General features: G+C 47.9%; 1 protein-coding gene across 1 annotated transcript; it reads left to right on the forward strand.

Moving 5' to 3' along the window:
• Nucleotides 1-716: 716 nt before the first annotated feature.
• Nucleotides 717-21,854, forward strand: GRIPAP1 (GRIP1 associated protein 1). The gene is made up of 26 exons (XM_039843713.1): nt 717-860; nt 2,994-3,060; nt 3,201-3,262; nt 4,241-4,267; nt 4,807-4,914; nt 7,786-7,936; nt 8,759-8,943; nt 9,140-9,187; nt 9,859-9,890; nt 9,992-10,039; nt 10,168-10,267; nt 11,590-11,667; nt 11,911-12,003; nt 12,838-12,972; nt 14,060-14,155; nt 14,423-14,635; nt 14,771-14,884; nt 15,704-15,781; nt 15,883-15,978; nt 16,102-16,158; nt 16,261-16,360; nt 17,873-18,003; nt 19,092-19,214; nt 19,357-19,450; nt 20,251-20,405; nt 21,247-21,854. Exons 1-26 carry the CDS (start codon nt 819-821, stop codon nt 21,337-21,339), a joined length of 2,526 nt encoding a protein of 841 aa, XP_039699647.1. The 5' UTR covers nt 717-818; the 3' UTR covers nt 21,340-21,854.
• The last annotated feature ends 1,098 nt before the right edge of the window (nt 21,855-22,952 follow it).

The raw sequence follows: 22,952 nt of genomic DNA on the forward strand, positions 1-22,952 counted from the left end.
ATATCAAAATTAAGTCCCTCCCCCAAAAGATAAACAAAATAGGGAGTATCCTAGTACTGATATGTTGTCGCTAAACATGCTAATTTTTCTTTCTCAAATAAAAACTACTGCTTGGGTGGCAAGGTTTGCAGAGGGGGCTGGAAAGCACAAGAGAGGCTTATAATGCACTTTAATACTAATTTGAATGTTTCTGATGTTTTGACATCCTGTTTTCGTTTTCGTTTTTTTAATGAAGCTTTTTCGTTTGATTCACTGCCATTCTTTCCCCTTAGTGACTTCTTTTCAATAATTTTGAAATTATTGGTGGCAAGACCCTTTACCTAACACCGTGAATGAAAATCAGCGTCAATTTCTTTTTTTTTTTTTAAAGCCAAGGGCTTCACAGGAGGCGATATTCCCATTCCGAGTCACCCGGAGGAGGGCGGGAACAAGACCAGCGCAGAGCTTCCGCTTTCGTTTCTTTAAGTAAACCTTTCTCATTAAAGGAGAACCGTGAAAGGGTGATTTTTCTGTCGGCAAACATTTCCCTAGCGACGAGTCCACCCATGACACGGGGATGTTATAGTATTGCATCACAATGGGTAGTTTATGTGAGCAAAAAAGCCAGATCAGATGACCTAGATTTTGGTAAAACATTCAATTGCGATTCATCCAACCTGTCAGTTTCATTTTCTTCTCTCCGTCTCCAAAACGCTGAGCTACTGGGGTAGACTCCTCCCCCTCGATTCCTGGCCAGTGGTTTGGTCCAACCCGCATACTGACAGAAGGGACGAGCTACGTCTGCGCAGAAAACTGTTGGTGGGCGGGGGGGGAGGAACATGGCGCAAGCTCTGTCCGAGGAGGAGTTTCAGCGGATGCAGGTGCCGCTCGCCGGGGAAAAGACCACCGGGATGGGCGACAGGGAGCGGGGCAGAGAGAGGTCGTGCCACAGGCTCTGAGAAGGTGTTGGTTGGGATGGACCTTGAGTTTAAGGGGTTGGTCTGGAGAAGGGAAACTGAGGCTCTGAGTGGTGGGACTGTTGGATTCCAGATACTACTGGTCTCTGAGGGGTTGGATTATTAGAGCCTTTGGGGCGGAGGAGAGAGTCAGAGAGTGGGGGATATCTTACTCAGACCTAGAGGGGACGAGACCTTTGGGCCCGTGCGGGGAACCCATGGGTGGGTGATGATAACGTTAGGCATCGAGGGAAACAGATCCTGAGAGGGAGAAACCATTTTGTCTGGAGAGGAAGGAAGTGGGCGTTGGGCCATTTGCGTCATGATGGGGGGAGCCATTACCTGGTGGGAGGTGGAAGTTTTTTGTGGGAGATACCACTGTGACAGCGAATTAGGGAAAGACCCCAATGTTGTCATTGTTTCCGGGAGAGGGAGATCCTGTGCGAGTGATGGTAGTGGATCCCAAGAGGAGCCGGTACCATTTGGATGATTAGGGGTGATCCCATTAAGTCTGGGATGAAGAAGTCCTTGAATGGGTAATACCATTAATCCCCGTTGGAGAGAGGACCAAAGGAGATGAAAAAGTGATACTACCTTGGACTGCATGGAGCAAGGATCACTAGGCTTTGCGGGGTACCCTGATTGGGTACTCTAACCACTTGACTATTCTGGCGGGGGGAGATTCTGAAATGGGATGAAAGCCAGAGTAGACCCTTGTTGAGAGTTTTTTACTGGGAAAGACCATTGGATTTTGTGTTTGGAGAGACTCTGAAAGGGGGAAATCCTTAGTAGGACCTATGGGAGGAGAGGAGGAACTTCAAGTGAGGACAGAATCCATTGGTCCTTGAATGAGGGACCCAGTTGTCTCTGTGTGAGGGACCTGGAGGATGGAAAGGTGAGATCATTGGACCATGAAAGGGCAATACCCCTGTAACTTGTGAAGGGGGTTCTGAGTGAGTAAGAGTAATCCAAATAGCCCACCCAAGGCCCTGTGGAGGAAAGACCCTGGAGAATGTAGGGCTATCCCATTGGAGTGTGACTGGGAGATCTTGAGGTGTGTGGGAACCCTTGAGTGAGGAAGATCGATTCCACTAGGCCATGAATGAAGGCAAAACTATCGGGCTCTGATGGATAGGAACTCTGGATGGGTGCCAAAGTTGTCCCAATTAGATCAGAACTGTGGGAGACAGATCACTAGGTCTAGAAGTGGACAGATGCAGGAAAGGTTCTATAAAAGCCAAGCCCTCTGACTTTTATCTATCTATTTATTTATTTATTTAATTGAAGAAATGATTTAAGAATTTTCCCCCCATCTACCTCCCAAGCCCTCTGACTTTTAGCATAGCACCAGTGAGTGGAAGCTGGTGCCATGGGAGGGAAAGGTCCTGGTGGGGTAAGGGACAGTGGTTCTGGGAAGAACTGGCCTAGGAGCCCTACAGGATAGGGGTATACTGTTTGGCATGGTCCATACTTCACTTTCCCTCAATTCTTGAAAGGGGTCTGGATGTGCTTGGAAAGCCTTGGGGGTGGGGACCCCGAGCAGCCCCCTTTTACTTAGTGAAATTGGTCAGGAGAATACCAGGCCCTCTTCCCTTGGGAAAGGGGAAAGGAGGCAAGCCCCTGCCCCCTGCTCTGGCCGGGGATAGATAACACCCACCCCTGACAGAAAGATAGTCGGAATAGTGTTCAGTGTGTGATGAGGTCAGCCAGGAGGAGGAGGAGGAACTATATCCTGTGGGCATGGTGAACCATAGAACACACATGAGCAAGAGCCTGACTGGGTCAGCACTCTGTCATGACCTGAGTGCATAGTGGATTGGAAGGGGAGAGATGGAGGCAGCGGGGAGACACAGAGGTGAGACTGGCTGTGGTTATAAGTAGAACTGGAAAAGGTGGGACAGGGACTGAGGGACTGGATGCTCATTTAGGATGTGTATGCACAGGTCTTTAGGAGTGAGTAAAGAGGCACGCAGAGGGCAGCAGGGGATTGGTACCCTCATGGTGAGGATAGGGGCACATTCCTAATCAAATCATTTCCCTTCCCTACTTCCCCTAAAGGCTCAGCTCCTGGAACTCCGGACAAACAACTACCAGCTTTCAGATGAACTACGCAAGAATGGTGTTGGTGAGCCAAGAGGGTTTTATTAGATGGGGGTGGCTTTAGGGGACAGAGGCGGAGGGAAAACACCTCAGAGGCTTTGTAGGAAGTCCTTTCAGCTCCTTGCCACTGACTGAGGCTGAGACTCCCTGCTTTCTGCACACCAGAACTTACCAGTCTTCGACAGAAGGTCGCCTACCTGGATAAGGAATTCAACAAAGCTCAGAAGGTACTTACCTCCACCCATTCACCCACCCGTGCTTCCCTGCAGCCATCTGACTCATTCATCAATCCAGTGAGCACCTACCGTGAACCAGACCTAATCTTATATGCTGTCATTAGTCGTTCAAAAAATTCTCAAGGAAGTCTCTTTAGTTTGCTAATTTTATCTAATTCTGCTTAATTAATTGATAAATTTTAATTTATTCTCAATTCATTTTTTTAAATTTCAATTACTAACTCAGTCTCGTTCACTGACTTCTAACTAAAGAGTCAAATCGAGTGGTAAATCTGCCTTGAATCTGCTGTCTCTCCTCCACTCTCCTGCCTTGTGCTCATACTTCTCATTCCTGTACTGGTCCTGTTGGTAAAGTGAGACTGAACCTACCTCTTCTGTCCTCTGAAGATGAGAGCATATCAGCTATTGTGGCCTTCAAGGCATTTAAGGCCTTCATTTGTCTCTTTCTTCACTATGTCCCCATGCATAGCACAATGTTACACATAGTGTATGCTCCATAAATATTTGTTAGATGGAGGAATACCCAAGGCAGAAAGACCAGCATTTGGAAAGCTGGGTTTCTCTTTGGTAGGGTGCTGATTCCCCAACCTAACAGTTCCCTAGGCTGCTCAGCAAGGGAGTGGCAGTTTCCATGCTGAATGGGAGGGGTCCACATAGACGTGTTTGGACAGATATAGCAATGAAGCCACAATGTCTGAGCCTGGAGACCCAGCCCATAAAAGGTTAAATCCTAAGACCCATGAACAGCTTCGGGAGCTTAGAGGAAAGGATGTAAGCAGAATGCTACTCACTCTCCCATCATTCCTATGGGCTACAAATTGTCATGCAAGTTCTGTGGTTGAAGATGCTCCCATCCCCCAACTCCTGTCATTATTGTCTCCCCTTGACACTTGCCTCAATGTCTCCATACCCCAGTGAGAGTGACCCTCTCTGTTCACCTTTTCTTTCTTCCTACCCCCTCACCTTTAGGCACTGAGCAAGAGCAAGAAAGCTCAGGTAAGGGGACCCATGGTGGGTGAGTGTGTCTGGGAGACTATGTCCTTGCAGGGATATTCCTGTATGTTGGGATCTCCTAGTACTGGCCTTTCTTTCTCTGTGTGTTCACTTGCATCCATGACTGCCTCACTGTCATGTGTTTTTGTATCTGTCTTTGTTTTCCTATGTTCATCTCTCTGTGCCTTTCTCTGTGTCTTTCCTTCTTCCTTTCTCCCTATCCTTCTCTGTGACTCTGTCTCTGACTTCCTGTTCCTCTCTCTCTGACTCTTGTTTCTCTCCTCAATCTTCCCATTGCCTTTCCCCAACCTGTTCCTATCTCTGCCATCAATTTTCTTTTCTTATTTCCCTTTATCTCTTTCTGACTCCTCGTTTCTCTCTTCTTCACACATTTCTTTCTCTGACCCCTTCTCTCCTCTCTCTATTCCTCTGTCTTCCTGCCTTTTCTTTATTTTGCTCTCTCTCCATCTCTCCATTCTTTCCTGTCTGTTCCTCTTTCCTCATCTCTCTCTACCTCCTCTTTCCCCTATTTCTTACTGCAGGAAGTCGAGGGGCTGCTGAGTGAAAATGAGATGCTTCAGGCAAAGCTGCACAGCCAGGAAGAGGACTTCCGTTTGCAGAACAGCACACTTATGGCCGAGTTCAGCAAGGTGATGGTGCCCAGGATAGCCAAGGGGGCTCCAAGGGGTAGGGGCCACCTGGGCTGAAGCTGGAGGGCAGCTGAGAGTGGTTGGACAGAGGCTGGTCTTAGATCACTGTCCATGGTGCTGAAACAGGTCTTGCGTCTCTGCTGGGGGCAGTGATTTGACAGATGAGGCCACCCATTGTGCTGGGATTAGAAGGCTGGAATCTCTGAGGTCAGCTGGTTCCCGACCAAGTCACTTCTTTTCTCTGAGCTTCAGGTCTCCTTGTGTATATTTTGGGGCTGATGCCAAGACCCGGGATATTGTTGGGTTTTAGGTAAAGTTCTTATGTTTAAGCTGCTTCCCTTTTCTTTCTTTCTTCATCTGTTATGAGCCCACATATAATTTATATGGATTAGATAATTTATTCTGGATTAGATAATTATATCTCCTCACTGATTTTAGTGTCCTCACTGTTTCTAAACCTACTAGGCAGCTGGAGACATTGTCTTTTGTTCCCTCATCTCTGTTCTGTATCCATGCTCAACAATTTTCTAAGTTTTTAGTGTGTTTTAAGGAAAATAGTCTCATGGCAACGAAAATGGTATTTCCAAGGCTCCACGTGAGAATGTAGTACTTAAGACCTTTAAAATCAAAACAAAACTAACCTTTAAGCAGGTACAATACCAGGAGGGGTGATTTAGCAAGTACTAGTTAAGAGCCAGGAAGCCTAGATTAAACTCGTAGCTCTATATTTTACTAACTGCAACCTTGAGTGTGTCACTTGACTTGTCTGTTTCTTGGTTCCCAAATGTTTAAAATGGAAATAATGATAATGACAGTACCTGCCTTGCAGGCCTTTTGTGAGGATTGAATAGATAAATGTCTATAAACCATTTAGAACAGTGCCTAGCACATAATATCAGCTGTGCAGATGTTAGTTACTAATAGTATCCTTTGATCAATTCCTTTTTCCTCTAAAATATTTCTTAACTATTTAAAAGTTTTACATCCATCCTGTGGCCCTGCCCCACCTCAGCCTTTTCCACCTCTCACCTGCTCTACTCCTACAGCCTCCTCACTAGTCTCAGTTCTAGCTTCTTTGACCACATCAAGCCCTAGACATTGTCCTAACTTGCAGGTCTTATGACATCACTCCTTTAAACAACACCTCCTAGTGGGTTCTTGCCCTCTACAGTTCAGAGCCCCTGGTGCTCATATAAGAGCTGACATCATCACTTTACTTCTGATTGCTTCCTGCCCTCAATTTCAGTGGTATCATGTGGTTCTTTTAGGAGGAAGGTAAGGCATGTGCAAGGTAAGGCATGAGTAGAAATTCCCATCCAAGCAGTCACTTGCCAAGACAATTTATGATGCAGGATTTTTCAGGGCTTTAAGAAGTTATAAACATACTAGTTAAATCGTCCATAAATCCAGCTCGTGTTCTCCAGCACCTGCCCTGGGCTAGGCACTAGGCCAGGTATAGAACTTCCTTCATATTCCCCTCTTCCTTCTGGGAACTGAAAGTACTCACAGAGAGACCTGGGTTCAAGACTTGCCTCCAGCACTTACTTGCCAAGACATCTCAGCTATTTGTTCCTTCAACAAATAGTTATTGAGCACTTGCTTTGTGTTTTGTGTTCTAGAAATAGTTGTAAGCAGCACAAAATGGTCCCCACTCTTAAGGAGCTTATATTCTGGGGGTGGGACGGTGAGAAAGATGATGATATAGTGAATAATAATTGTACTGATACTGATAGTTATATAATGTTTACTATGTGCCAGGTCTCATTCAATGTGCTTTACATTATTTATTCATTTAATTCTCACAGCAAACTGATGAGATATTATTAGCATTACTATTTAACAGGTGAGGAAAACTGAGCTCCAGAGAAATGAAGTAGTTTGTCTCAGCGTCCCAATGCTAGTAAATGGGAGAGTAGAAATTCCCATCCAAGCAGTCTGGTTTCAGAATCTGGCTGTGACCCTATATTACAAAATAAAATTTAATTGTCAGTAACAATTTATGATGCAGGATTTTTCAGGGCTTTAAGAAGTTATAAACATACTAGTTAAATTTAATTGTTATTAGTGCAAGGTAAGAAAGAAACAGATTGTTCTGCTAGAGAGTATTGGAATTTCTGTGTTGGGGGATACTACTTGAAGGGTGACATTTGAGCAGAGCACTGAAGGATGCAGAGAAGCCAGTCATGTGAACTGGATGAAAGGAATAGTGTTCTGGGCAATGAAATTAAAATTCTCTGTGGGCCTCAGTATTCTCATCTGAAAATGGGACAAAGGATCTTGTCAGATCTGCTGTAAGAACTTTGTTTTAGCCAGGAATTTAACAAAAGGCTGGCTTAGTTTTATTTGCATTGTGCACCTCTCCGAGGCCAAGGACTGACGATAGGGGTCTGTGGATAGTGCTGGCCCTGGAAGTGCCGTAAAAGCTGTCTGTGGTGCCTAGGCTCCCAGACACAGACCCCTGCACAGAAGATGACTGTATAGCGATGTCTACCATTTGGCAGTGGGGCTCTCAGTAATTCTGACATCTTGGACCAGCAGCTTCCAGAGGAGCCTGAAGTCTTGGATTGCAACTGTGATATTGGAGTGGACAAGCAGAAAATTGTTCTCAATATTTTCAATCCTCTGTGACTGCCATTTAACAGATGTGTGAATTTGAAGTTGTTTAACATCTGTGCTTTAGTATCCTTATCTAGAAAGTGAGGATAATGAATAATGAGAGCACCTAGGTCAATTCCTTTTTCCTCTAGGTAGGTTATGGGTGTTATGGGAATTAAATGAATTGTCAAGTGCATGGGCCAAATGCTGTGTATATTTCAGTGAATATTGTTCTGATTCTCTGCTTTTCTGCTACCTCGTCCTTCCCTTGCTCAGCTCTGCAGCCAGATGGAACAGCTGGAGCTGGAGAACGAGCAGCTGAAGGATGGAGCTGCCAGGGCAGGTGCTGTCCAAGCCGGGAGCCTTGTGGATGGGGAGCTGCTGAGACTGCAGGCAGAAAACACAGCCTTGCAGAAGAACGTGGCAGGTGTGTGGAGGCCCTCCTGGGGATGTGTGGACCTTGGGGCTTGAGTAGGATGTTGTCCTCCTGGGGAAAGGTGGAAAGGCTTCAGAATCAAGCTTGCCCCTTCCGTGAACCCTAGTATATGACTTTGGACAAGACATTCTCCTCTCTGAGCCAAAGCTTCCTCACTTATGAAGTAAGTATAGCGATGTCTACCATTTGGAAGATTGTAGTAAAGATAAGAGGTAGTTATCTTTCTGAGTTTAGTTCAATGCCTGGGACTTAGCAGATATTGCAGATAAGCAGATTGAACATCAGAAGATGTTTACAAAATGGAGAAGGGGAATGAAGGAGCATTGGAAAGATTCAGAGCCCAGATTGTCAGTAGGATCTGGGATGAAAACTGAAAGAAAGCTTGGTAGAGTGTGGGAGGATCCTGATGTGTGGAGTTTTGGAGAGCAGCTAGGGCTTGTTGGGGTGGGTAGTAGTTTGGTGATCAGCAGAGAGACTTTGTAGAATGTGGCTGGAGATCAGGAGGTTATAAGAAGGATTCAGCTGTAAGTAGGGAGTAGAGGATGTTAGACATGACCTTGGAGGGCTATGGGTGGGGCCTGGGAAACCAACTTGGTCTAATTTGATGGTAGACAGGATTTCAGTGGTTGGTGGGCTTAAAAGATTTGTGATTGGTCTGGATGGGGCTAAACCTTTGTCCTTTAGGCTTGTGGTCTTTTGGGGCAGGGTTCCTGCTACCTGAGGTGTTGAAGACCACTTTTCCCTCTATTTGACATATGGCAAGGGTCTTCAGAGACCGCCTCATCCAACATATATCTCTGTTCTATCCACCAGCCCTGCAGGAACGCTGTGAGAAAGAGGCTGGGAAGTTCCCAGTTGCAATTGAAGGTCAAGGGGACCCCCCAGGGGGCCAAACCCCTGCTCTCCTGTCCCCCATGCCATTGGCAGAGGTAGAGTTGAAATGGGAAATGGAGAAGGAGGAAAAGAAATTGCTCTGGGAGCAACTGCAAGGCTTGGAGGTGAATCTGGGTCTATTGGGGCTGGGGTGCCAGATGGCAGGCAGACGCCCTAGCTCTGCCTATGGTCTCACGGAGATGTCTGTGATATCACCATCTCATGGGCTGATGGATTAGGGATGCAGGAGGGCAGGAATAAGGCACATACCTTACCTTCCTCCTTGCTGATAACAAACCCCTCCCTTATCCTTTCCTGTAGAGTTTGAAGCAGGCGGAAACATCCAGGCTACAGGAGGAACTTGCTAAGGTGGGGCTGCCAAGCTTTCCCTGGCCTTCGCCCCATCCCACTACCTACCTGCCATGCTTCCACCAGCAAAGCAGCAGTTAGCAGAGTACTCCCTCATAGCCTCAGTTTTGTCATTTGAGAAATGGAGAGACTCACACTTATGTCTCAGAATTGCTTTCAATTTGGAATGGGTTAATATAGTCCCACTATGTCTTGTGCCTGATGGGCCCCATTCTTTTCTTCTGTGTCCTCCTCGCTCTGCTTCTTTATTCATCCATCCGATAACTTGTAGACTACTGGCTCTTATCTTAGGAACTAGAGACCCAGTGGTGTGGCAGCCAATCATGATCCTGCTTTCCAGGCCTCCCAGCTTAGCCATTCTGTGACATAGCCCTCAGTCGATATGTTGGGGATGTAAATGCTGGGCTTTGAAGCCTGAGGGAGATTATGTTGGTGCTGCTGATCAGCTGGGCAACCAAATGACTGAACCCTTCTGAGACTCAGTTTCTGCATTTGTGAAAACAGTAACACTCACTTCTCAGGATTGTTTTGAGGATTCCAGAAGATAACAAATAAATTCAGCTTCCAAAAAGGAATTAGTAGGAAGTGTCTGTAAATATTAAGTTTATTTTTGTCTTTACTAATATTATTCTTGTTGTTATCACTTGTCTACATCCTCTCCTCTACCCTAGGTCTCAGAGAAACTGAAAAAGAAACAAGAAAGGTAAATTTCTTTTTCCAGAGTCAGGGGAAAGGGTTCGGGGAGATTAGGAAAGAGATTGACTTATAGAATTGACTTATCTATGTCTGTCTTTCTGTGCCCAGTTTTTGTCGTCTACAGACAGAAAAGGAGACACTATTCAATGACAGCCGGTAACTATCAGGGTTGGGGTTAGTGGTGGACAGTGCCCAGCAATATTAACTCAAGACCACAGGGACAGAGCTGGGAGACTGAGCTTCAGACCATGGTCAATACCCTTGGCCGCCCTCATCACCCCCAGGAACAAGATTGAAGAGTTACAACAGCGGAAGGAAGCTGATCTCAAAGCCCAGTTGGCTCGAACTCAAAAGCTGCAGCAAGAACTTGAGGCTGCCAATCAGGTGAGGGGCTGGGTTCTGAGATCAGCTGGGATAGGGACCAGGGTTGCGAGTCTAGGGAACTCTGAGGTCTACAGAGACTATTTGGGGAGTCTGAGATTTCTTGTGTTGGAAATATAAGGACTGGATAGCTCCTGGGCCCCCAGGTGCTAGAAAAACGGGAACTGAAGAGTGCTGAGAGCCCTTGGAGTTGGATTAGGAGACTAGGAATCAGAGATCTCAGGGAGCGGAGGACTTAGAGGTCTGTGTGTCACAAGTTTGGATGAATCTACAGTCCTGAGGGATTAGAGACAGAAGTCTGGAAAAATCTGTGGTCACTGGGGACTGAGACCAGGAGTTGGAGTGAATCTGAACTCCTTGGAGTTTGGATGATTTTGAGACCTATGGGGGCTGGGTAGATAACATGACTTTCAAGGGTGAGACACTTGGGCCTGGAAGCCGTGCATTTGAGACTCTCGATATGAGGACTGGTTTGGGTCTGACACCTCTAAGAAGTTGAATCAGATGAGCTGGGTGGTCCTGAGACCCCTGGAAGCTATGAATACAAAACTGGTGAGTCTGAGACATCCAGAGACTATAACAAAAGTCTAGGTGGGTCTGAGGCTTTTGAGGGTTGGGGGCTGGGCGATTTTAAAGCCTCCAGGCCTCTCCCTAGAGTAGGTGAGTCTGAAGTCCCATGGATTGGGAAACATGGTGACTTGCGTGTCTGAGGCTCCTAGGAGCTGGGGACAGATGTCCGGGTAAAGCTGGGTTTGCAGTTAGCCGAGTCTGAAGATCCCCAGAGACTGGGGACAGGAATGGCAAATGGGGGCATCAGTCTGAGACCTCACTAGGAGCTGGAAACTAGGAGACTATATGAGTTCAAGACCTCTGGAGTCTGGAGCCGAGTTTGGGTGAATTTGAGACTCTTGGGAGCTAGGGATATGGGGGTTCAGTGTGGCTGAAACCCCTGGGAGTTGGAGTCCGGAGTCTGGGTAAAGCTGTAGTTCCTGGGGCTGAGTGTGTCTGAGAATCTTGGGGCCTCCAAGCTGGAATCTGGGTGAGTTTGAGACCTCTTACAGATGAGGTCTGAGTGATTTTGATATCACCAGGAGCCTAGGTGTTTTCTGAGATGCTTAGAGCTGGGATATAGAGGTGGTTGAGGCCTTTGGCGGGGTAATGACCTAGAGTCTGGGTGAAGCTGAGATCTCTGATGGGCGGATGGTCCAAGACTCTCAAGTGCTGGGAATGTGCCGTCAGGTGGTCAGAGAGGGAGTCTGTATGTTTCTGTGTATCGCAGGGGAGTCTGAGGTCTAGAATGGGCTCCCCTGACCTGGTCTTCACAGAGCTTGGCAGAGCTGAGAGATCAGCGGCAGGGGGAGCGCCTGGAGCATGCAGCAGCTCTACGAGCCCTACAGGATCAGGTACATTATACTGGGTGGGCTCAGGAGGATGGAGGGGCTAGAGTAGGGGCAATACAAGTGGGTATTGTACAGGCAGACAAGGCCTCAGAGGTCTTGCTTTCTGGGTGGTGGGTGGGTGCATGTGTGCATGTGTATGCGCAGATGTGAATATATGTGTGTGTGTGTGTATGCGTATCTGTCCTTTCTTTCTTGGCTGTTCCCCTGTTCTGGACCCACTCTCACCTGTTGTGGGGATGAGGCCAGGTGTCTATCCAGAATGCGGATGCACAGGAACAAGTGGAAGGACTTTGGGCTGAGAACAGTGCCTTGAGGACTAGTCTGGCTGCCCTGGAGCAGGTACAGGACACTTGGAAGCCCTCACTGATCCCTCCCCAGTTTCCCATCTCCCTCTGCTTCTGATCTACATTGGGGCAGTGTAGTCTGGACCTCATGCTGTTCTCCCACCTGTTTCTGTTTCATTCTCAGCTTTTTTCTGTTGGCATCCACCCCTCTTCTCTTTTGCTATCATCCCTGCTTCTCTTGCATTCTAGTTTCTCTCCAGTAAAGTGCAGGAAGTGAACTAATGAACTAGTCTTAAGTATGTACTCAGTAAACCATGTCTGTCTGTCCATCTGTCTGTCTGTCCCTCTGTCCGTCTGTCCGTCCGTCCGTCCGTCCGTCCGTCCATCCATCCATCCATCCATCCACCCATCCATCCATCCATCCATCTATCTCCATGTAGCCACCACCCAGATCAAGACACAGAGCATTTTCTCTGCCCCAGAAGGTCCCTTTCACCCCTCCCCATCCATACTTTCTCCAAATAATCTACCCCTCTTAGCTTTAGTAACATAGATTAGTCTTGCTTGTCCTTTAAATTCATGTAAATGGAATCAGGCACTCATTTTTATACCTGGCTTCTTCCCTGCAGCATTATATCTGAGAGGTTTATCCATACGTAGTAGTGGTCTGTTTTACCTCTGTTTAGTATCCCATTGTATGAATATACCATGTTTATCCATTCCCCTGTTGACCTTTCTCCCACTGTTCTTCTCTTTGAAATTCTTTCTTTCTCCTCCTGGCTCCCTTTCCACTTCTCTCCCTGTCTCCCTGGAACTGGGAGGCTCACACCCTATGATTGGCCCCTGGTGCCCCTTTCATTCCACTTCCCATCACCACCACTTTCTCCAGATTCAAACAGCAAAAACCCAAGAACTGAATATGCTCCGGGAACAGACTGCTGAGCTGACAGCTGAGTTGCAGCAGCGGCAGACTGAATATGAGGACCTCATGGGACAGAAAGATGACCTTAACTCTCAGCTCCAGGTGACACCTCTGGCTCTGACCTGTCTCCTCCTAGCTCCATAGTGCTGGCTCAGTAGAGTTTGCCATGAGGTGCAGTGGGAAGACTATGGAGTCAGGAAGACCTGGCTTCCAGTCTGGCTCCCTAACATATTAGCACTTGTGTGTCCCAGACTGAGTCGTTTCACTTCTCTGAGTCAGAGCCTCTTCAGTTAGTTAGGAGAGGCATTCTGAGAGACTCTTGGGAGCTAGAGATATGGAGGTTGAGTGTAGCTGAAACCCCTGGGGGTTAGAGTCCAGAGTCTGGGTGAAGCTGTAGTCCCTGGGGGCTGTGTGTCGAAGAATCCTGGGGCCTCCAAGCTGGAATCTGGGTGAGTGTGAGACCTCTTATGGATGGGGGCTGAATGAGTTTGAAATCACCAGGAGCCTAGGTGTTTTCTGAGATGCTTAGAGCTGGGATATAGGGGTATCTGAGGCCCCTGAGGGGTAATGACCTAGAATCTGGGTGAACCTGAGATCTCTGACAGCTGAGTAGTCCATAATAGACAGTAGAATAATAAAGGTTTCTAGTAAATAAGATAGAAGTTTAGTTTTCTCTCACATAAGAGTCTAGGTAGGTTGCCCAGGGATGGGACGATGGCTTCCCGATCACCAGTGACCAAGGTTCCTTCTACATTGCTGTTCTGCCACCTTCTACACAAGACTATCTTGGCATCCAAGGTGCTTGCTCAAGCTCCCCTACCATCATGTTTATATCCTGTTTGAAAGGAAGGAGGACATGTGGAAAGGCCCAGCATGCCCCTTTCCTTTACAAGCATAACCTATATTACTCACCACTTCTGCATCCAGAAATTAATCTCGTGGCCACGAGGGAGGCAGGGAAATGTCAATTAGACGACCGTGTGCCCAACTACAGAATCTGTTGCTGGGGAGGATGGGAGAATGAATACTAGAGAGCAGTTAACAGTCTCTGCAATGTTTCTCATCTAGAAATGAAGAGGACAATACCCACTTTACAGAGTTTAGGGAATTGGTCTACCAGAAGTATCCTGGGTGACTGGCACCTCCCGGGGGCTCTTTATCAAACTCACTTCCTTTGTTCCCACATTAGGAGTCATTACGGGCCAATAGTCGGCTGCTAGAACAACTTCAAGAAATAGGACAGGAGAAGGAACAATTGACCCAGGAACTACAAGAGGCTCGGAAGGTGGGTGGTGCTGGAGAGCCTGCAAGGGGAGGAAGTGGCTTGGTCTGTGGAGAAAAGGCAGGTGACATGACCAATCCCATGGAGATGGGAGGGGATGGAAAGTGACAAGTTCCATGAGGATGGGTGAGTGACAGCCAGTTTTGTGGAGATTGGAGGGAGGTGGAGTTTAGCACATTCCTTGGGCCTCAGGAGGTGGTGGTGGACCTTGTTTGGCATTGCGGGAGGAGGTTGACTGATATCCTTCTGCCCTACCCTCTCGGTCCCCAGAGTGCTGAGAAGCGGAAGGCCATGCTGGATGAGCTAGCAATGGAAACACTGCAGGAGAAGTCCCAGCATAAAGAGGAGCTAGGAGCTGTCCGACTTCGGCATGAGAAAGAGGTGTTGGGAGTGCGTGCCCGCTATGAGCGCGAGCTCCGCGAGCTGCATGAGGACAAAAAGCGTCAGGAGGAGGAGCTTCGTGGGCAGATTCGAGAGGAGAAGGTGAGTGGGTGGATGAAGATGCACTTCCACCTCTAAAGCCAGGGGAGTGTATCACTACCGATGGGTCAGGGGATGGCAGGTGTGAGGTGCCTGCTCTTCTACCTGCCTGGCTCATGATGGTCTGCCTTCTCCCAGGCCCGAACGCGGGAGCTGGAGAATCTCCAGCAGACAGTAGAAGAACTTCAAGCTCAGGTACACTCTATGGATGGAGCCAAGGGCTGGTTTGAACGGCGCTTGAAGGAGGCCGAGGTGAGTTGGTGCCTGGTGAGGCACAGAGGCTAATCAGAGGGTACCCATGCCAAACCAGCGGACCAGGAGTGGTCAGGCCCTGGAACTTTTTGAGATGCCCTGGACTTGTATATCCCCAGAGCCCCCCCGACTCAACGGCAGCCCTGTGGAGGGGACCAGGGGATGGCCATCAGTAGGGCACAATGTCAGATCTATTAATTTGAAAAGGCATCTCTTCCTTCTCAAACTGTACTTCTGACAGGAAATTATTATAATATACTAATTTTATTCAAACAAAAACCTTTACTGCCATTTTCTGGAAAATTCCTGATAGTACATGAGGATTAGTGTCACAAAGCCATGAGGAGCACAGGTAATAGAGCCAGTCATTTACCTCGGTTTGAGTCCTGGCTGGGCCACTTTCTAGCTGTGTGACTTTGAGTAAGTACTTGACCTTTCTGTGGCATGTTTTCATTATCACTAAAAAAGGGATAACAATAATACCTGCTCTCTAGGTATTATGGGGAAGTATGTAAAATGAGTTAATATATGTAAAATCCTTACAACATTCCAGGCCTACAGTAAGTGCTGTGTTATGTTTTATTAAATAAAATAAAACATAAATGCAAATGTCGGTCTTCGATGTGAACTGCACAGCCCTAAATGTGACACTTCTGTGTACTGCCTAAAGGGATGCAGTGTTTTCTGCAGGAGTATCTTTTCTGTACACCCGGGGGCCCTCTGCTGCAGTCTCTCAAATCCCTCACTGGACGTGATGTCCTTTTGGGGGGTGTGATGCCCTCTGGGGGGACTTGGCCAGACCTGGGACTTGTCTTGTAGGAATCTCTAAAGCAGCAGCAGCAGGAACAAGAGGATGCCCTGAAGCAGTGTCAGGAGCAGCATGCTAGTGAGCTGAAGGTGCCTATTGCATGGCGGCATCCCTCTCTGGGGAGGGACAGGCTCTGATGCGAGGCCTGAGGTTTCCCAAGCTGAGGCCTGAGCTGCCCTCTGCTTTGTAGAGCAAGGAGGAAGAGCTACGGGGTGTTCGGGATCAGCTCCAGCAAGCCCAGGTGGAGCAGGACTGCCACCTGAAGACCATCAGCAGCCTAAAGCAGGTCACTGGTTCCTCCGTGGTACCCAGACACATCCTAGGCCTCGGCCTGTAGTAATGGGGCAGGGAAGGAGTGCAGTGCATGTAGCCATTCTGACACCCACTAGCCATGCTTTCTCTGTTACAGGAGGTAAAGGACACAGTGGATGGGCAGCGCATCCTGGAGAAGAAGGGCAGTGCTGCGGTATGATGGGGAAGTTCCACCACAGCTCCTTCTTGCCCTATGGCCCCCCACCTGTGGGTGCACTGGGCCTCAGACCCCATCTTTCCCCCTATTCCTTCAAAGCTTAAGGACCTCAAGCGGCAGCTGCACTTGGAGCGGAAACGGGCAGATAAGCTGCAGGAACGGCTGCAGGACATCCTCACCAACAGCAAGAGCCGTTCTGGTGAGAGACCTGGACCACAGGGGATGCTGAGGCCCAGGGAGGCAAGGCTTGGTCCTGAAGGCCGGAGCTGCTGCTTGTACCTCACTCCACCAGCTCTCCTGCATCTTCTGTCCGTCTTGAACTTAGTCTGTCTTTTCCCTTTTCACTGCATCTGTCTCTCTCCTCTGTTTTTATCTCTCTCTCTGCATTATCTATTTGTGTCTCTCTTTCCTTCTTGCTGTGTCTCTTCTCTGTTTCTGTCTCTCTCTGTATCTGCCTTTCTCTCCCTGCTTTCTTTTTCTAGTTCTCTCCTTTTCTCTCACCTTTTCTTCTGTCCCTTTATTTATTTCTCTCTCTCTGTTTCTCTTCTTTCCGTCTTTTGTCTGTTTATGTCTTTGTCCATCTCCCCACTACACCCTCATGCACAGTCCCGCACCTCACCCAGTGTCTCTAAATCTCTTATATCCATTCTCTCACTCTATAAATATGGACTGAGCCCCCATGCTCACATCCAGGGTCTCTGGTGGTAAATCCCCCTAGTCTTGGTCTTCCAGAAGCTCCCAGTTGAGCTAGGGAGACAGACTTACAATTAGTCGGCAACACTGTAGTGTGATGATTATTCAGCTGAAGTCCGTGTTATTTCTGCCATTTAAACCAGAAGATGCTACAACAACAAAAAAAAACCTGGAGTCACTTCAGACTTTTTAAAGAAAGAAACGGCCTATATATATATGTTTAAATAAGTAAATAAGATGCAGTGATGGCTCTGTTGCATCTCTCACATCACAGGCTCAGAGAAAACTTGCTCGCTGTCCCCCCACAGCCATTCTGCTCCTGCTGGAGATCCTTGGGGTATGATGTTAGCCCCCTCCTTGACACCCCAAAGCAGCTGCAGGAAGAGAGGCCTGAGCACAGTAGCCATGGTTTAAGTGGCATGGCAAAAACAAATATATCTCTCACCAAATCAATGTTTGTCCAAGGCATTCTGTCTCCTGAAGTAACCTCTCGTTATAAAGGAGGAGTCGAGTTTTTGTTTTGCTATAGGTTGGTGTACGAATCAACAAACATTCAAATTGTCTGCCATGTATTCTTCTTGTTCGTTAGATGAAATTCAGATTTAGGTGCATGGCTACAAGAGTCTGTCTCCAGTTTTTCCTCTGACTCGTGGCCTCATCCAGGGTCTTCGCTTCTATCATGTGCTCCAGCTTGCTGTCTCTAGGGTTTCCTCTTTGTATGTGGGTGTGCCTGTGTCTGCACCTTGAGTTTGAGTGCAAACGCCACTTTATGCCCTTGTGTGTCCACATCACCATCTTTTCCCCCATCTCTTCACCTTTGTTTCTCTTCTGGTGTGTGTGGGTTTGCCTAGAGGGGCAGCTCTTTTTTCTGTTTCTGCCTCTCTCTATCCTCCTGTCTGCCGGAGTGTCTTTTTGCCTTTTTCTATCTCTGTCAAATCTATTTCTGCTTCTTCCTGCCAGTCGCTGCCCTGGCACCCTGGGGATCTGGGGCTCAGATTTCTCTTATCTCTCTGCCTAGGTCTTGAGGAACTGGTTCTCTCAGAGATGAACTCACCAAGCCGGACCCAGACTGGGGACAGCAGTAGTGTCTCCTCCTTCAGCTACCGGGAAATCTTGCGGGAAAAAGAGAGTTCGACCATTCCAGCCAGGGTAAGGGGCAAGGAAGAGCCTACAGCCCCAGCTTCTACCCAAATTCTGGGGCTCTCTTTCCCTCCCCTGCAACCATCTCTTACTGTGGGCCCAGCACACATATTTCCTTGTCAACTTTTACCCAAGCTCACCAACTTCGATTCTGATTGCTAAATGGGAGGGGGGCAAATTATTCTCTCTGACTCTCTGTTTCATCATTTGTGGGCTAATTCTGCCTTTCTTGGTGCCATAAAATATGTGGTTCACAGTAGGTGCATCATCCATGTAGGAGGTCCTTTATTCCAACACCTGATTATCACTTATTATTCTCGTCTATCATGTCAGCTTCCTAGCCAGCTTTTATTTAGAAATAATTTATTCCACATGTGTGCATTGTAGAAAAATTTTAAAAACACAAACAAGCAAATTTTTTTATCTTCACCCAGAGATTACCACTATAAATCCTTAGTTCATACCCTTCCAGACCTCTCTCTCTTTTTTTAAAGCCTAAATGAGATGCTAAGTAACCTGTTTTTATTCAGCAGATCTCTGCCCTCCCAATTTTGTAAATTTTCATTCCCTCTAATACTTTGAGCTTAATCAGATTTCTCTAGTTGGCCCCAAAATGTTCTTTATTGCTGGTTTTCTAAAAACCAGCATTCAGTTTCAGAGCGCATGTTGTATCTGGTTGCTTTACGTCTTTAAGTCCCTTGAATCTAGTGAAGTCCCTTTTTTTATTTCATGACAACAACCTGTAGAAGAGACCATCCCAGTTGACATGTAGAAAGTGTTCCACCTTTTGGATTTTCTGTTGGCTTCCTGGTGATACCATTTAGCTGGTTCCTCCCTTCCCTAGTTTTCCTGTCAACTGGAAGTTAGGTCACATGTGCTACGGCCTCTCCCTTCATCCTCTCCATAAGGTTATGATGTGGTGGTTCCTCTCTCCCTTTTTTAGGCAAAGGGGGATTCAGTGTCTCTGAGGGGGCCAAGACTTGTCTATGGTCCTAGGCGGATAGCCGCCCCCTAACTTGGTGGTTCTTCTCAGCCCTGATCTGTATGGGGCAGCAGCACTGAGCCCAGGCTGGCCTCTTCCCTCCTCTTCCCTGCAGTCCTTATCCAGCAGCCCTCAGGCCCAGCCTCTGCGGCCAGCAGAGTTGTCAGATGAGGAAGTGGCTGAGCTCTTTCAGCGTCTGGCAGAGATGCAGCAGGAGAAATGGATGCTGGAGGAAAAGGTACTGTCTGCCTGCTTGTCCCTACTTGGCTTATCCTTGGCAAGGAGGCTGGGGCGGGGGGTGATTGATGTTCAGCCAGCCCCTTCTCATGTGTGAACATGCTCAGTCGAGGGGTCTGAGGTAAGTCGGGCCCACCCCACAGGTGAAGCACCTGGAGGTGAGCAGCGCCTCCATGGCAGAAGACCTCTGCCGGAAGAGTGCCATTATTGAGACTTACGTCATGGACAGCCGGATCGGTCAGTGCCCCCTCCCCAGCCCTCGCCCCTCATCCAGCCTCTCACTTGTCCCCTCCTTCCCCACTGTCCAGTGCTGTGGCTTCTCTCCTCTCCCTTTGGAACTCAGCAGTTACTGACAAGACCACAGCTGGTGGAAGGGAGAACATACCTGTGTGTCTCTCTTTCTGTTCTGTCTCTTATCTTGGTTCCTCCCTCCTCTCCTGGTCTCTGTCATCTCTCCACTCTTTCTCTAGTGTGTCTCTTGTTCTCTTACTCCTTTCTTCTCCCTATGTCTCTTCCTCTTCTCTCTCCATCTTCTCTCTCCTCCCTGTCTCTTTCTGCACCATCCCCCCTTCATCTTGTCTCACTGTTCCTGGGTATATTGTTCCATCCCTGGAAATTTTCCTTCTTTGTATGTGTATCCTTTGGGGTCCTTATCCCTTCCTCACCTTTCTCCTCTCCCTCCCCTTTCCTCTTTTTTCCTCTTTCCTCCCCCTCCCCCATCTCTTTTTCATCTCCCCCTTTCTTATGAATCAGAATAATACTGACTGACATGTGCTGAGAGCTCTGTGCTCTGTGCTTCATATATAGTTATATACATTTTTCCAGCTCCATGAGTTAGTTGTTACTATCTCCATTTCTCAGGGCCTCAGCTAGTAAGTGACAGCCAAGGTGCACATGACTAAGCCTCTGCCTCCTACGTGACATGGCTTGTCCCCCTACTTTTCTCCCCTGCTCTGCTGCCATTCTTTCTATTCCGTCTCTGGCTGTCTCTCCTCTGGCTCTGCCGAGGGGGTGGCTTTCAGCCTGAGCCCTTGCAGATGTATCCGTGGCAGCAGGCCACACAGACCGCAGTGGGCTGGGCAGCGTCCTGAGAGACCTAGTGAAGCCAGGTGACGAGAACCTTCGGGAGATGAACAAGAAGCTACAGAACATGCTGGAGGAGCAGCTCACCAAGAATATGCACCTACACAAGGCAAGTGTGGCCTACCAGTCTCCCCATCTGTCCATCCAGCCACCAGCCTACCCAGCCACACAGCCCCTACATCATCTGCTAGTCCTGCCATTTACCTACCCCATTCACCAACCACTCCTTCATCATCATTTTCCCATCCTCCAGTCAACTTACTCTTTGTCAGTTTAGCTATTCACTCTTCCCTCTGTGCTTGCATCCACTTCACTCATCCATTTATACATACATTCACCCAAGTCTCTCATCAGCCCACCGTACTATTTGTCCATCTGCCCCCTAGCCATCTAATAATCTGCCCTATGTCTTTCCACCTATTTTCTGACCTACAGCTCTCTCTTTTGTTACATATTCATCAATCACCCTTGTCTTAGCTTTTACCCACCTGCCCAGAGACCTGCCTGCCTACCTGTTGTCCTCCATTTGTCCACCTATTTGCCTACCATGGATCCCCCCATGCATCTACTCATATGTCCACTTGCCCATCCTGCTGTCCAGATATTTCCACCATCTCTGGGGGAGTCAGAAAGGATGTAGACCTGGCCCCTGATTCTGAGAAGCAAGCTCAACATTTAGTAGAAAGAAGGTGGCAAGGGCTGGGGGTCATATCCTCCAGCATACCATGCACAGCAGGCAATCTACTCCCATTTCCATATCTCTAGCTCCAGAGGCTCCCACCCCGTCACACATACACCTTTCCTGAGCCCAGCCCACTGCTGGGGGCTCTGTGAGCTTCTCCAAATACCTTCCTGTCCCAGGATAGACATAACTGGTCATTGTTTAATGGGATGAGAAAGACGACACCTCTGCCACCTTCTCTGGCCCTGATGGTTTGTTTGTTTCTTAGGATATGGAAGTTCTGTCCCAAGAAATTGTGCGGCTCAGCAAGGAGTGCGTGGGGTCCCCTGACCCAGACCTAGAAGCAAGAGAAACCAGCTAAAGACCTGCAGGCTGCCCCCACTCCCTCTCCTCCCCACTCCCCAAGATACCATTCCTTTGGGCTGTGGTGGGGAAATGGGGGCCAGGGCCAAAATCAAATAGGTTGGGAGACTGGACATTAAAGAGGTTGGAGGCCTGATGGCTAATGTTAATGAACCTGTGTTAGGGAGTGGTCCCTGGGGAGTGAGGACTCTGAGGGGGGAGGGGCAGAGATTTCTCTTCCCCCTTGACCCTGGTTCCCAGGGGCCTTTGCCTTCATCTCTGCATGAGCCCCGCCCCCACCCCAAGACCAACTCCTTTTTATTTTATTTCATTTTATTTTATTTTATTTTATTTTATTTTATTATTTTATTTTATTTTTTAATTTATGTCTGGAAGCCTGGCTACTCTGCATTTGGGATTGGGGGTGTTGGGTGGGGCACGGTCCCCATTCAGCATTCTAGTAACGTGTGTGTGTGTGTGTGTGTGTAAAGGCTATGCAGCCAAAATACCATCTTGCCAGACAGGCCTACCCACTGACTGTCTGCTCTCATTCTTTCCAAGTAGGGTGTGCTAAGGTTGGTGACGTCACACCACTGAAATGGAGAGGGAGGTCTCTGGTCACAACTTTACTCTCCTTCCCCCGCCTTCACCTAGCCTATCTCCAGTTATTGCTGACTAGCTCCTCAAACTCAGTGGAGCAGAAATATCTGCAGATATGTATGTGAGTGGATGTGTATGGGATGTGGGTGTGGATGAGTGGACAGGTGGGAAGATGGATAAGTGGTTGAATGGATAAATAAGTGAAAGGTTGCATGGATTGATGATGAGTAGGTTGGAAAATAAATGGGTGGATGGATAGGTGATTGGATGAATAAATGGATGGATTGGTAGGTGGATAGGTACAGGATGGACAGGTGGGGATGTAAGGGGACGGATGGCTAGGAAAATGTCTGGATGGATAAGTGGGCAGATGAAAGGATAAGCTAATGAATGGGAAGAGTAGGTGAATAAATAAATGATGGATAAGACTATGGATGGAGAGAGGGATACATATGGATAGGTTGGTGAATACTTAGGTGGATGGAGTGACTACAAATGGATGAGTGAGTGGGTGGGTGGATTAATGACTAAATGGACAGATGGATGGGTAGAGTAATTGGTTGTGTGAGTTGCAGAATGGATGTGTAGTTGGGTGGTGGGTGGGTGGTAGAATGGAGAAATGGACAAATCAGGAGTGATGAGTGAGTGAATGGAGGGTTACATGGAGGTAAATCAATCGAAAGGCTAAAATTGGCCCTGCGTTACTGCTCCCCAGTGCCACACACCTTTAATTACTAAAGATGAGGCCTCTGTGTGCCATGCCCTGTGCCATCCCCTTTCACATCACTCCATTTAATGCTCCCAACAACACCAACAAGTTGGGGTAACTCTCCATCTGACAGCTGAAGAAACAATGCAAGTCACTTGCTCAAGGACACAGCAAGTCCGTGGCAAAACTGTGATTTGAACCCATCCATGCTGGAGGCACTGGATTCCCAGTGCTCTTGCCACCAGGAACAGGGCCCTCTAGGGGAGGAGGCATGATCTGAGGCTTCTGGATGTGGACAGATGAAGGAGACTTCCCCTCAGAGT

Source organism: Pteropus medius, unplaced genomic scaffold (genome assembly GCF_902729225.1).
Source record: "Pteropus medius unplaced genomic scaffold, Ma_sr-lr_union100, whole genome shotgun sequence".
In the NCBI taxonomy this organism is placed as follows: domain Eukaryota; kingdom Metazoa; phylum Chordata; class Mammalia; order Chiroptera; family Pteropodidae; genus Pteropus; species Pteropus medius.